Source organism: Catharus ustulatus, chromosome 10 (assembly GCF_009819885.2).
Source record: "Catharus ustulatus isolate bCatUst1 chromosome 10, bCatUst1.pri.v2, whole genome shotgun sequence".
NCBI classification, from domain to species: domain Eukaryota; kingdom Metazoa; phylum Chordata; class Aves; order Passeriformes; family Turdidae; genus Catharus; species Catharus ustulatus.
In genome coordinates, this window is record NC_046230.1 from 21,284,494 (window position 1) to 21,299,263 (window position 14,770).

A 14,770-nucleotide genomic window follows, 5' to 3' on the forward strand; every position below is an offset into this window, starting at 1 on the left:
GATATATCTGCACTGTCCTTCAAGGTTATTAGACTCCTGCAGTATTCCTTCTTGGTGAAATTTCTTGCACAAGACTTTAATTCAGCAAGAATCTAGAGAAGACATTTCATATGTTTCCGAGGGTTTCTTATTCAGCAGTCCCCAGTTTCCCAGGACAAACAGTTCTCCATCATCTTTATCTAAGGACAGTTTCTAACAGTCTTTCATTCTCAGACTTGTTTCAAAGACAAAATTGGGGCAGGGAACTCACCAGGGCTTTGGGTTTTTGTTGGATTGTTTGGTTAGTGTATTTTGTTATTTTGTTTTGGTTTTGGGTTTTGTTTTTATTTTTATTTTGGATGCACTTCCTCCATCATTCTTTAATTTTTATTGCCGTTTTCTCTTTTCCAAATGGATTTCACTTTTAAGCATTTTCTAGCATTTTATTTAGAAGCAAATCTTGAATCTCCAAAAATACAGCTCCTTGAGGAGATTAGTCCACAAAACAAAGCATTTTTCAACTCAGAATAAACAAGAAAATAATCTGAACTGCATCAAAAGCTGTCTATTGTGGACTTGATAGCAGTACTGTGAGGAACCTAATATCAAAACTCATCCTCAGTCCCATCATGACTGGTCTGGAAGAAAACGTTACTATTTCAGCTCTAAACATTTAGTGAATGATAATGATTTTTCAATTTATTTTAAAAAAGTCAACATCTTGGTGAAAGGATGGCAGATGACTCACAGAGATCCCCCATATAAAGACATAAATCCACAAAAGTCTGATAAAAGAAACCAGAGCAACAAAGGTCACATGGAAAGGAGTGAACAGACCTTATTTCACCCCTACATCTTCTCATGTGATTAATAATTCTTTAAATTTTCCTTCTGCCTGTAAAGGGATATGTTCAGGTGAGGGAAGATGAGAGTTTGTTCCCTGAGCTTTTGTAAATCCATATCTTAATGTGACTGCAAAGGGTAACATTCCGCTGGAACAAGGAGGAGCAAAAGTTTCAAAATATGAAAGGTGAGAGCTGGTCTCTACTATGATTATGCACATTCCTACTTTGATGGTATCTGTAGATTAGAAAACAAGCAAAAGTAGAAAAAAATTAAACTGCTCAAACTTTCTATTCTGACTGTTTCTCCACTACCTATTTAATCATACATCATATTTTTTTATTTAATACATGACAGCTAGGCATGGCACCAAATACAATAGATGGGTAGGACTTCTACATAACCAGCACTGGTTTTACTAAGAAAACCCTGCAAACCTTTTACAGAAACTAGTATCAAGTATTCATATCAACCCCTGCATTCTGCTGTGAATTTTAGAGATTTTACTGTAGTAGGTCCCACATAAAATAAAATCAGCTCTTTGACCCTTGAGGTTCAGTAAAGGCCATGAAAGTCAAAGAATCACAAAGACACGAACAAAAATGAAATCCTCCTAAGCTCAGTGAGATGTTAGCTGTGGGTTGCTTCAGGGATCAGCGTTAATTTACAAGTGGAAAAACCATTAGCATCAACAAAGTTGTATTAATTTTCATCTTTCAAGCAACTAGCCCTTTTAAACACTGCAATTGCTAATGACTTAGGAATCTGACTAAATAATATATAAAAATAAACAGCCCTTTCAGATAATAGATACTTTCTTTTATACTGGCATATAATACAGAGAAATATTGTTTGAGACATCAAAGACAGGCACTGGTGTCAAACTGAAATGTTGATTAGAGGCACAAGTACAGATTATTAACTGCTGTACTAATATGTGTCCAGGACTTGAAGTCATAAAATAATTGAAAAACAGGAGGAATTAAAAATAAAAAATAACCAGAACTTCCTTACTTGAAGTGTTACATCACAAAGGAAAACTCGAGTACCAAAGGAATAAATCCAGACAATAATAGTTAAGATTGCTTTGGAAATTAGTCAGTCCCTTGTAAAACACAATCACAATAGAATAAATTTCAGAATCTAAAGTCAAAATCCATTCCCTTCCCCTGAAATTAGGATGTCAAATTTTTAAAAAATGAAACTGTTGGAAGACAATTACCCAGATGAGCAAAGCAGAAACAACGCACTGGGGACTGTATTAACCAAATTCAAACCACCAAGAACAGAGCAATGATAAACAAAAAACCAACAACCCAAAAGCAGAGCAGAGCAGCAGATATTTGAAAATAAAATTGACTGAGCTTCAGAATAAATTCTGTGCTGTGAATGACACTTGGTCTGTCACACCCTTTCAGATGTTATAAGGAATACCCTTACACCTCTTGTACTCTGAGGTTACTGTTCTGATCTCCATTATATCCTTTCAGGAATCTTGGGATGCAACATTTTGGTAGAATATTCAGAAAAACCCCCTAACAAACATATTGTCTCAAGAGCTGCTGGACTTTATCTGCATGTGACTACTCTGAGAAAATAGCAGAGTAATTATTTTTTTCATAAATACAAGGTACCAGAAGGAGATCACACACCTCCACCAACAGTAGAACCACATTCTATTGAATGTATTTGAAACAATCAAAGGTAATTCTTTTATTCTCTAATTCATTATCTGGAAAATAAATACTGGAGGTACTGAATAACGCCATACCATTTCTCAAAACCACAATGAAACTCAAAACAAACAGGTAAAAAGATGTTTTCATAACATCCTTCACTTTTTCAAAGCACGAAAAAACATGGTAGTTAAAAGTCTCTTTCATTCTAACAGCAAACTCTACCTTCTATGGATCAAAATATTTATGAAAATTAATTTACCTTCTACGAATTAAAGCATCAGTGTTAGAAACAAACAAACAAACAAAAAAACCAAAAAAACCAAAAAAATCCACACCAGAAATTCTTCTGCCTGGACAGCTCAGCAATGGGAATACCTGTTTCCTGCAGCATGACACACTCACAATATCTTTACATCTCATTCCCAGAATACAAACCTTATATTTGACAAAGAAAATTTAAAAATACTTGTCGCTCTTCTGCCTTTTTTTTTTTTTAGTTTTTAAAGCACATTCTCACATATAAAATGAATTGCATTGCAGATAGCAGGGATTAGTGGAAAGCTGAAAGCTTCTTACCAAGCACCCCAAGGCGATAGTTGACTGTGATGACTATCACATTCCCATAACTTGCTAGAACACTGCCATCATATAAATTTCCAGTGCCTTCCATGTAGGACCCTCCGTGAATATACACCATCACAGGCTTAGGTCCCCCACTGTCCCGAATGTCTGGAAAAAATATTAAGACACATTTTATCTCAAGAAAGCACCAAAGAAGATACATGCAATATTTTTATTTCTTATTTTTTAAATTTTTTTTTAATTTTTTTTTTTTTAGTGAGGTTATTTTTTCTTCAAGTGTTTCTCAAGCAACATCTTTTACATAAGGAAATGGGCAGGTGGGCACAAGTGTTTCTTTGTGGCTTGCTTGTAACAGAAACTATTTTTAATTACTCTGAAAAGCAGAAAGGAACTGAAAATGGTAACAGATTTGCTCAAATGCAGTGAGGCATTGCTCTGATTCTGACCCTGCTGAATTGGGTGTCTTGTACATAATTTCTACTAAGAAATTTCTATTAAGAGTGAGCTCATTTTGGCTGAACACTTCTGAAAGCTCAGTGCAACTTTCTGTTCACTTAGCTAAGGGAAATCCAACATACTCAGATGAACAAGATTTCTGCTTGTACATTAAAATGTTGATTTCTTCCAGTCCACTAATTCATAAAAGGAGTGTACAAGCAGCTGTCTTTGAATGGGTTTGAAGTTTGAGTTCAAAAGTACTTGAAAGTTGTTTAGCACTTATATCTTAAATTAAGATTATTGATAACTTAGGTAGCCTGAAGGTTAAGGTGCATGGATACTTCTTATTTTGTTAAATCAGGAAAAGGATTGAATATTTAAAAAAATAACTGCCTGGAACAACAGTTCCAGGAACAACAGTGGAAAATTCCCCACCCTGTATTCAAAAAAAATTGTAGGATTCTCAAACGTGACATCAAAGGCAGGGAACAGTTTTAAAATGTTAGAAACTCTGCCATTCTCTCTGACAACAAAATTAGATATTGTCATACTGTTTTGAGTTTTGGTTTAGGTATCCCTCCACCCCCAAACAGTCCTATTTGCAAACGAATGTGAATCCATTGACTCAGAATAAAATTTTGAATATAAGAGCAGTGCTACTCCTCTTGAGGAGAATTGTTCCTGAGTACCAATTTAAAACAGTTAGCATGGGCTGATATGTTTTTAAAAGTTGGGGGTTTTCTGTTGGATGGGAAATAAATCAGCTTACATGTAAATTTAAACTTTTACATCTGATTAAATTGCATTTTGTTCTGATTTACTGAGTGCCTGAGTCTCTCCCACCACCCAAATCATAATATGCCTTAGTAGTCCCTCAAAATCAAGAAAGACAACAGCAAGAGAGCATAGGAAAATTTCCCAGTGAGGAATTGTTCTGAATATTCTGATTCAAAACCACTTTTTTTTGTCATAATGACAGTATTCAAGTGATTTCTCTGATTGCTTCCTTCAGCGTTTGAAGAAACCTCAGATGTATTGTTTATTCCTTTGATTTGGAAGGATCTTAGTTAAGAAGCTTTCAAGGGAGCTCTCTGCAGAACTGCTAGAATTGTGTCTGAAGTGCTGTAGGGAGTAGGTGGGGGCAGTTACAGTAAAATCTCTGCTTTTGGAACTTGCTGAAAAACATCAGCACAGATGTTTCTGCTTATAAAAAGCCAACTGCTACTATTATTTTGATATTGATTCTAATTTGAGGGAAATGCCAGAACAGTCAAGATCAAAAATTGCATCTTCAATATAGGAAGTACTGGAACAACAACTTATTCAAGACCAAAGAAATGATGAAAGGTTGTGCATGAAATTGCTTGGATTGCTCTCCTTGATTGAGCCTTTAATGAGAGCTTTGCAACATGCAACTTTCAGAGTGTAAAGCTAGGGATTATTTATCTTCACTGTCCATAGGATGGAGTTATGAGCTTCTCAGGTTTAAAATCTACACTATTTTTCCAAATTCATATACTGTTCTCAGTAGATGCTTTGTTCTTAGTCTATGCTGCCTTCTTTTTTTATATACAAATATGGAAGCAATAATAAATTATTAATCTGAAATCACTGTGTGACTGTTCCCAGCAGAAATTGTACACAGTTAATTGTATGCTTGATGGTAACACAGGGGGAGACTGTCTCAGAATTCTCCTTTAATTAAAATTACATAGAATTACAGAGCACCAACTGTGAACAGCAATGAAATGTTGGTAGCACTGGTCTGTATATCTGGAAAATATTATTGGAATATTTAGAAAAGAATGGGTGTCTTTTATGTGAGAAGGAATCACATATTCATGAATAAAATCTCATATATAGGGAAGCTATTCTTTGAGTAATTGCTGTCTCCACAATACTGTTATTTTCTACTACTAATATCCTTGTAAAGATTACAGATCAGATAGATAAAGGAAGGCCAGTTTTCAGCTCTGCCTCTGTGCCAGGTCAGAGCAAATGACATCAGAATGAATTTTCCTCATGCTGCTTTGCCAAAGTCATCAGTCATAAGAGGAATCCCTCCTACAAAAGAAAAACTCTGCATTCGAGAGTCTTAGTCCAGTGATCTAGTGCTGGAGACATCAGTCAGGGCATGCAGAACTCAGCTGAGGCTGGGGGCACTTTGGGCTATGGATTGTACAATGCTCTGGAATTCTTTGTGGGAAAAAGAAAGATCTCTGCATTTTGGTCACAGGTTTCATATCAATTGCAGTCTACAGCCAGGAATATTTGAAAGGTGCAAATATTCAGCTGGGAGAGTGTTGTTTAAGTATATATGTTATTAACAACTGAGGTTATTAAATGATAAGATCAAAGGAAGAGAGCAAAAAAATCAGACTATAATCGAGAATGCATTCCTGCCTTAAAACGTTTCTCCATGAAAACTCTCATCCTTTAAAATGAAACTGGAGAAAGAATTAAGATAATACCCTGTGAAGAGAGTGCTTTTGTGCATTGGTACAAAAGGGGCAGAATGATGCACTTTTCAAGAGTGAATATTGAAGTTAAGTGTCCAAGTCAATTAAGTAAATAATTGACATTTTTGGTAGTCAGGTACTTTACAAAACCTGACCATAAGTGGTACAGCTTTCATTTTTTTCTACAGGCTGGTGTCAGTCCTTTTCATGCATGTGCTGGAGTGATCTCAGGACACTGCAGTCACACTTCCATGTGCAGATTAATAGTTATTTGTGCTTGTAGATCATTCTGAACCTGAAGACTTTAGTGTAATTGTGACATTTCTGCCCAGGGTAGATTTATAGACTGATTTAATTTAGTTGTGTTCTGAACTTTTTTTGCTTTTTATAAGTGTTGCTTTAATTAAAAATGGGCACATTCATCTTTTCAAAGACATATGCAAGGATAACACTGTTAAAAATCCTTCTCAAATTCAGCTCAGTTCTGATTTCAGTCACAGAGATTATTTTTGAGTGCTGTGCTTTGGTTTTATACTGCCAGTTCATAAAACATCTAACTACATCTTACTGTACAGCAGAGAATAGCCTTATTTATATTACATATGTATTAACTTGTAATTATTTCTATTATCACTTCTGTACCTTTCTAATGTTTGTTGCTTCTACTTTTTATGTCTCATCTTAATTACGTTACAGACAATTTTGGAATAGGGCTGACTTTCATTCTATGTTTGTTACATTACACAACAGGGAACCAGGTCTGACTGTGAATATCAGTCACAATTGTCATATATAACAAAACATAATTATTGCTTCAGTCATTCAAAACTGCTGTGAATTGGCCATGTGACTTAACAAGCATAATTTGCAGGGAACAGCCAAAATGGGAAAGGAAAAAAGCCTACCTGGAGACAACTTCAAACAAAAAGATAATTAGTTTAGCACTGATGTCACAAGCTTTGCTTTTCTAGATGGCATAAAAAAATTGTGACAGCTTGATGCAGATCGTTAAGTAAATCTTGGGTTTTGAATATGAAACAGCACTAGAAGAGTGGAAAACTTTTAGATTGGTTAGTGCAAACCTGTGTGCCCTCCATAGAATGTTATGTGGATATGTGGAGATGTGTGTATCTCTTCTATAAGCATTCGTAGAAAATATTTAAGTAGAGCATGGTACCAATCATTGATACTCTTAATAATTTTAAGATCTTTCAGTTCAAATCCATCAGATGCCTTATAGATAAATAACAAACTAGTGCACTTAGTCCTAGTATGTAAACATCCATGAATGCCCCATTTTTAACATGAGATATAAAACTAGATGTCCTGAGACTATTGCACTATTGAGCTTCTGTGAGGAGTTTCAGATATCTTTTCTAATTTAAAATACAGCCTGCATCCATCAGGCTTCAGACAAATGGAATTCTCTCCCTTTGTTTGTTTTCCTATCTGTCAAACCAGGGGATCATTTTGTGCCCTCTCAAACCCTCAACTACCTTCACTTGAAAATTATTTGAGAGCCTGATGGAGGACTATATGAATGTTACCCTAGCATGAAAAAGGCCAAAGCTTTTACAGGTAAACATCTGGAGCAGATTCCCATTAGAGTAGGACCTCAATAGCCAGGTAGGCAGTAATTTTAAATTATTAAAGGATGATGGTTAGATATGCAAAAGCTGACAGGCTCTTCACTGTACAAGCAATGCTTGGCAGTGCTGAAAGAAAAATGAAGCCCTAAAGAGGCACTTAAATTAAAGGTCTGTCAGAATTTTATCATGCATGTTTTCAAGTATTAATAACATCAGCACAAAAATTTGACACAATTTGAACGGAGTGTCTGTGTGTAAAGGGAAAATATAATCAGCACAATTTAATGTGCAAGTGGCATTGGAAGCTGTGCTTTGGAGAGGAAACCATGGAGCTAAAATGAATGGGTGACAGGAGGAACAGGAACAGTGAATTTGGCTACATGCATCAGTCAACAAGCTCACCCAGAGTGGTCAGATCTGTGCTACCCCAGCCTGGCTGGCTCTCATTAAAGGCTGTAATTAAGGCTGGAGCATGTGGTTGCTTTGCAGGGCAGACAAGTGTGCTCTGATATTTGCTGATCTCCTAAGTCCAAAAACTTGCAAGCAGTGCCAGACAGAAAAAGTGCTGCTCCCCCTCTTTCTTGCCATGGCAGCTGAAGGCAGATGAAATGCCAGACTTGGCACCCCAGTGTATTTCAGTAGCAATGGAGTGATGGGGGTGTTGGAGAGCCTCACCTCTGCAATGTGCTCCTTCTCACCAATGGCACTGCAGTCTGTTAAGAATGAGAGGTTTGCAGATGAATTCTGCATCATTAGCAACTTAAAATTTGAGTGAGTTTTGGCTTTTTTGATTTAAAATATGCTCTGGACCAAGATCTTCCTTCTGTCAATGAAGTCCAATATCCCATACAAGACAGAGCACCAGACTAAATTATCAGAATCATCACAGTTACAGCCTGTGAGCAAACAGCAACATCTGTTCCTAATCTGTCTCCTTTTCCACAGTAGACATTGGAAGGGAGGAGGGAAGAGCAGAAGCATCTATCAACTGCAGTGCAGACCCCACTTCTGAGGCATGTACTCTCAGCAACAGACATGGTGTCTGCACTCCTCAGACTGAGCATCTGTATTCTTCCTGTCTAAAAATGGAATAGCAGCATCCCTGTATTGCAGAGGGACGCTGTGAGCCTGAATACATTAAAAACTGAGAGATGCTCAAACAGCACTGGGGACTAAATAAGGATTTAAGATTGACAGATTGATGTGCTAGGCAAGGTGTGTATGATAGAGAATTCATTTGTGAGCAATCCTTCATGGATATTTCATACAACACTAACTACTTACAAGTCCAGCTCTGATCCCAGAGTGCATTGGCTGGTTAATGATTTGTGTTGCCATATTTTAGGTCATGCTTAGGAATTTAGTGGATATGAACTAGGGTCCATAAGACTCAGTGATTTTTTACTATAGCCAAATTAAAGTTAAATTATTACATGACCAAAATTAAGACTAAGGTAAGACAGTAAGATTAAAATATTTTGCTTTTTAAAACAAAGCCTTGTTTCCAGAATGGGGCAGGTACACTTTGTGTAACTGCTGAGAAATTTGAAGGTAAATCTTACATCTACACTTGACACTGCATACCTGTAGGTCAGCAAATGAGCAAATCCACCACTGCTAAAAAGAGGAAAAGCCTCAATGCTCACAGTTTGGAAGTGTTTTGCCACTCCTGTTTTTGCTGCCTGCTCAAGGCGTTCAATATTTACTGAAAACAGGTAAGCAATGGAAGTGTGGGAATGAAAGGGTTAAACAGAAAAAAAAATTATGCATCCAGACTGAGGAAAAAAAGGCATTTATATTATTTCTGACTTTTCACACTCATAGAATTTGAAAACACCTTCATTTTTAAAACAGCAAATTTGCAGACCATTAGCTGGTAATGTGCACTACTGCCTTTGGGTCTTTTGAAAACAAAAATGAAAAATGATCTAATTAAGCCTGGTCTACTGGTTGCAGCACATACCAGAGATCCAAGTTTGATTACTGACTCCAGTGCTTGGGCTGGCAAGGTTTGGGCCACAATACTGTGGTAGTGGCATGCAGCAGCTGATGGGAGCAGGATTATTGAACAGTGGCTTAAAATTAAATCTTCCAATCAAGCTCAGATATTTGAGTGACAAAACACAAAATGCTCTCCAGATGTTTGCTACAAGAAGTTGCTATGGAAGATCTTTCTTCAGAAAGATATATTGCAATAAATGGACATGAGATCTCTGGATTTTTTGATGTAGAGACCATCTTGGGCATTTCAGAAATCACAGGGCATTATTTATACAACATGGACTCTATGGATATCTGATTATTTATACAATGTGGACTCTATGGATATCTGATAACAGCTCTTTTGCTCTGTGTACAGCCCAGTCTCCCTAATGCTCCAATTTCATCATTCATTCAGTTTAGCATTTATTTGATTTTTTCCACAGCTATTCGTTTGAAGGATTTTACACTGCCTGTAATCTACCATACCACAAAAAGTGAAGGCTTTGAAGGACAGGTTAGCAGAAATCTAGCCAGCTAAAGTGACCTTGCTCTCTCTTTCCTGCTACTCATACCCAAACACATGCCACTAGGTTTGGGAACTCTTCAGCTCTGCACATGCAACAAGTGCTAGAGTTTCAATACAGAGGAGCAGGTTCACAAAAATGCAGGACATCTGATGCTGTTCCTCCCCTGGGAAATGCAGGGTCTCAGCAGACAGGGCTTCTATCAACCCAGCAGACATCCCAGCAGTCTTGAGTGTCTAGTGATCATAAAAATTTAAATTTTCCCCGTCTCTCTGTGCCTCTCGGAAGCAGTAAAATTCTAATTACTGCCTGCACTCTTCTATTGGCACAGAAAGGAGAACAAAACTGTCACTTGTACGCCAGAGAAAATTAATCCCAGTCCTACAAATTACAGGGATTTATTAGTGTTGTAAATGTGCTTCTTCCCCTCTAGTTTGACTGCTGTGTTCTTACAGCCCTTCTTCTCTCTCCTGCGATTGTCAGAGGCAGACAGGTTTCCCTGACATGGACACTTGTTCTCAGCAGACTGAGATCCCTCCTCTCATCTGAGCCTCTCTACCAAAGCACTTTCTGACAGCAACCACTCTCTGCTGAATTTCAGTAAACTGAGGAGTTTCTTTTAAGTCTGTCTAAGCAGAGAAGGACTCAACAAACCTGATGTTACTAGCATCTGTCTTGGCAATTACACAGCAATTTAGGAGAGCTGTTAAGGCCCACTGGGTGAACAGCCCAAATTTCAAATGGTTTCTTAAAACATATTGTTAAAACAAGACAGAGTAATTTTTGAAATGGTCACTTCACTATCACAGATCTTTGAGATCTCATAAGAATGTTACTTGCAATAATCTGTCATGGACTCATGTAAAAACGTCCTGAGTTCATAAAGCTGGGAGGATCTGAATTGTCATAATTAGCTCTGAATAATGTGTGGCCTGATTTCAGCTGGGATAGAGTTAATTTGTGCCCTTGGGTGAGAACAATGTTGATAACTCTCTGATTTTCTAGCTGCTGCTGAGCAGTGCTCACACTAAGGCAAGGACTTTTCAGCTCCTCACTCCCCCAGCAAGCAGCTGGGGAGGCATGAGAGGTTAGGAGGGGACAGAGCCAGGACAGCTGAGCCCAACAGGCCAAAGGGACATTCCAGATATTCCATATCCTGTGGCATCATGCTCAGCATGTAACCTGGGGGAAGCTGGCTTGGGTCACTGCTCAGGAGCTGCTGAGCATCAGCCAGAGGCCATGAGCAATTGCTCTGTGCACCACATGTTTGGCATATTCTCATTTTTTTATCACTATTATTGCTATTATTTGATTTCATTTCCATCATATTAAACTGTCTTTATCTCAATTAATAATTTTACTTTTATATTTCCTTCCCCAGTTCTCTCCCCCAGGGAGGAGTGAGTGACTGGCTCTGTGCTGTTTAGCTTCATGCTGGCTTAAACCACCACAGGAGTGCTTTCAAAAGAGATTTTCTATTTATCAAAATCATCAAATCTTGCAGATTTTGGCCCAGCTGGTAAGCTCTCATTCATATGCTTAACATACAGAACCAGTAGAGGATCATAAATCAGACAAAAAATTGTGACAAAATCGGTGTTCAGTTATTGGATAAGAAGTCAAACACTCGAATTTGCCTTCCTTAATCTTTTCAAAAAAGATGCATGCTTCTGTTAAGTTAAGTAGTTGATGTTCTGTGTGATGAAAAACTTCTTCATGAAAAGCTTTCAGTCTACAAGTTAAATTTCATCTTAGTATCTGGCCAGCTTCTCTGTGCCACCCCAAATATTAAGAGAGAAGCAAGCAGCAACTCTACCAGTCCTAGATGGTAATTTGTTTTACTCATTGACCATAAACCATACAAAGTGTGTGTTTAAGATTCAGAACTTTGAAACACATCTACTTGAAGGGACGAGACTGCTCAGAAAAAGAGCCCCTTGTTACCATTTTCATAGCCCTGAAAAAATATCAAATCTGCATAGCTTCATGATCAACAGACATAATTTATGAGCACAATAATATGCTTGACATTTCAAACTTTTGATTTTACTTGGTAATAGGGTTTTCTAAGGGTCAGCTCAAGCAGATCAGCATCTTTGCATGCTTGCAGAAAACAGAAGAGGTCGAGTTCTTTTAGTTTTAGTTTAGCTCCACAGAGCTTCACCAACAGGCAATGCTGTCTCCCTTTAATTTATTTATATTTTTTCATGACAGCAGAAATGCAGATGAGTTGGCATTTGGGGAAATTCAGTTGCTTAAGAGACACTTTTAAAGAATTTTCTGATTTTTTCCTTTTGTAAACACATTTTCTATGTTTATCAAACTGAGATCAGTCAGTGAAAAAAAAGAAACATCTTTGTACTTGGTGAAATACATAGGGTTAGAAAACATGCAAAAAGGTGTACAGAGAAACTTTAAAAGAGTGTTAGTTTAAATAGTATGGACAAAATTCAGTCAAAAGGTGGGATGCAACATATCAAAAGTCCATTTCAAGAAAACAAAAACCCTCCTTTTTAAATATTGTTACTGTTTTGTATCAAAACGTAGAACTTAACAACATTCTTTCTTTTAAAAAATTAAAAATATATATGTATAACAACAAGCAAGAAGACAAAACACATCAAAAATGGGAATTAAAAAAACAAAAAAACTCTTCAAAAGAAGACAAGAAGTCAAAAAAAGAGGGGAGAAAAAAGATTTTCAGGGATCCTTGTCATGCAAATCAGTTTGGCGGCAAAAAATACCTTCATCTTCAGCACCGTCATTATCACCTAAATCATCTGTCTGTTTCTTTGTAAGGGGACCTAGGATTAAGAACGGAGAAAATGGAGGAAAAAAGACAATTCAAGAATATACAAGACTGAGGAAAAAAACAGCGAATATTAAATTCCCACGGACGTTTCAAGAAAAACATTTTCAGGGAGGGAAATCTTAGTTTAGAACAACCCATTTTTCATTAAGTTTCTCAAACATTACAGCAAAACCTTCCCTAGGGGGTATGGCTATTAGAAACATCTAGCACAAGAATCAGAGAGTGCCCAGTGCTTTATTGTTTTTAAATGAAGAATCAAAGCTTGTTTACTAAAAGCATACCCCTCCATGGACTGTATTTATCCACTTCATTTAATTGTTTTTTCCTGTTGCTGTTATTAGGAACAGTGGAGACAAGAACTGCCAAATTACCTCTTGCATTTGATGCAATAAGGTGGTTAATAAAAGCCTTGACAGTTGGTTAAAACAATATTTTCTGTCAAACGCTAATTCACATTTCTAAATTCAACCATTTCAGCTCATGCTTTATTTAACGATAAGCATGGGTTTAATTTTGGGTTTTTTTGACACATTCATCACAATCTCTTTTTAATAGAGCTGCAGATACCCTTTAAACCTTTGACTACCTGCTGAGATATTTGTAAAGAAACGTGAAAATTCATATGTAAACCAGAAACAAGAGTGAAACCCCAGACCAGCTGAGGACAATTGCTTTTGCCATTGATTTCAATGGGGCAAGAATTTCATGCAAAAAGTCGTATTGAATTAAAATTTTAGCTTGGGCAAGGTATCCAGGTTCATAATTCCTTATCTTCATAAAAGGATGCAGAAAAAAATCCTTTATGCCCAACACCTGTATTATTAACAAGTATTTATAGATTTATCATATTTACCAATGGGAAAAGTTCCAACTCTTTTATTGAGTGATAAAAATATACACCAGAAGGAAAGTCAAAGGCCATTCTGAAAATATTTCCATGTCATATATTTTACACACTTACGCACAAACAAAAGACAGTTGGAACTCAGCATTATCTTTCCTTTTTTTTCAGAGCTCTCTCATTTCCATGACATTCTGTAATTTGCATGCGAAAAAGCAATCAGTACGAACACAGGGCTAAGTAACAAAAAAAGAAAAAGCCAGCCAAGCACAGAGTAGAAAACAAGAACTTCCTCATGCATAAAATAGCAATAGACAAAAACAACAACCAAAAAAGAGATGAACAGTATGTGTTGATATTTGCAGTAGATGTAGGCAAGAGACATGCATTAAATCTAAGCACTGTGGAGTATTAAAACATTTGTATTTTAAAAGCTCTCTGTTATTTTACAGGATATTAGTCATTCAGCATTAAACTTGTCATTTATAGGCAAAATACCATGTATTTGAGTGATGCATTAAAAAAAATCATAAAATGTTTTTACCAGGTGCATGGATTTAAGAAACAGAAAGAACCATGAAGTACCATGAGACTTTAATTGTGAATGTAGGAACTGGACTGTATTATTGAAAACCAAAGCTCAATACCTTAATTCCTGCATCAGTCAGGAGTATAGTTTTAAACTCATTCTAAATACAGAACACTAGAATTATACATCATAAATAAAACACAACCATTTTAATAATCCCACCTGTAACAGCCACTCTGTTCTGGTGAAAGCCTTGGTGATGTTAGTTTTTTCCTACTACAAAGCCCTGGATATAATATTTGCAATATTTGGTATCTGGATAACGTGCCCTGAGCCAAACACACACATTCAAATATCTTCCTGCCCAGCATTTTCACACTGTAACAACTCTACTTCTAAAAGAATAAAATCAGAAAAATAAAAAAACTCTATGCAAAGAATGAATGACAATGGGTTTGCAAAGGATGCAAAGAATGACAATTTCACGATGGATTTTCAGCATTGAGAAAAGG

General features: G+C 36.7%; 1 protein-coding gene across 12 annotated transcripts in view; it reads right to left on the reverse strand.

The window, feature by feature from the left end:
* Nucleotides 1–14,770, reverse strand: part of NLGN1 (neuroligin 1) — a 379,078-nt gene that overhangs the window by 189,273 nt on the left and 175,035 nt on the right. For 8 of the 12 annotated variants that reach the window (XM_033068727.2, XM_033068728.2, XM_033068729.2 and 5 more), the window contains 2 exons: nucleotides 12,821–12,880; nucleotides 3,078–3,230 (listed from right to left, as the gene is read on the reverse strand). The exons of 1 other annotated variant lie outside the window; for it this stretch is intronic. In XM_033068727.2, coding sequence (XP_032924618.1) covers nucleotides 3,078–3,230; nucleotides 12,821–12,880 — 213 coding nt within the window. The remainder of the gene's footprint in view (nucleotides 1–3,077; nucleotides 3,231–12,820; nucleotides 12,881–14,770) is intronic. 3 more of the 12 variants (XM_033068737.2, XM_033068736.2, XM_033068734.2) reach the window with 1 other exon arrangement.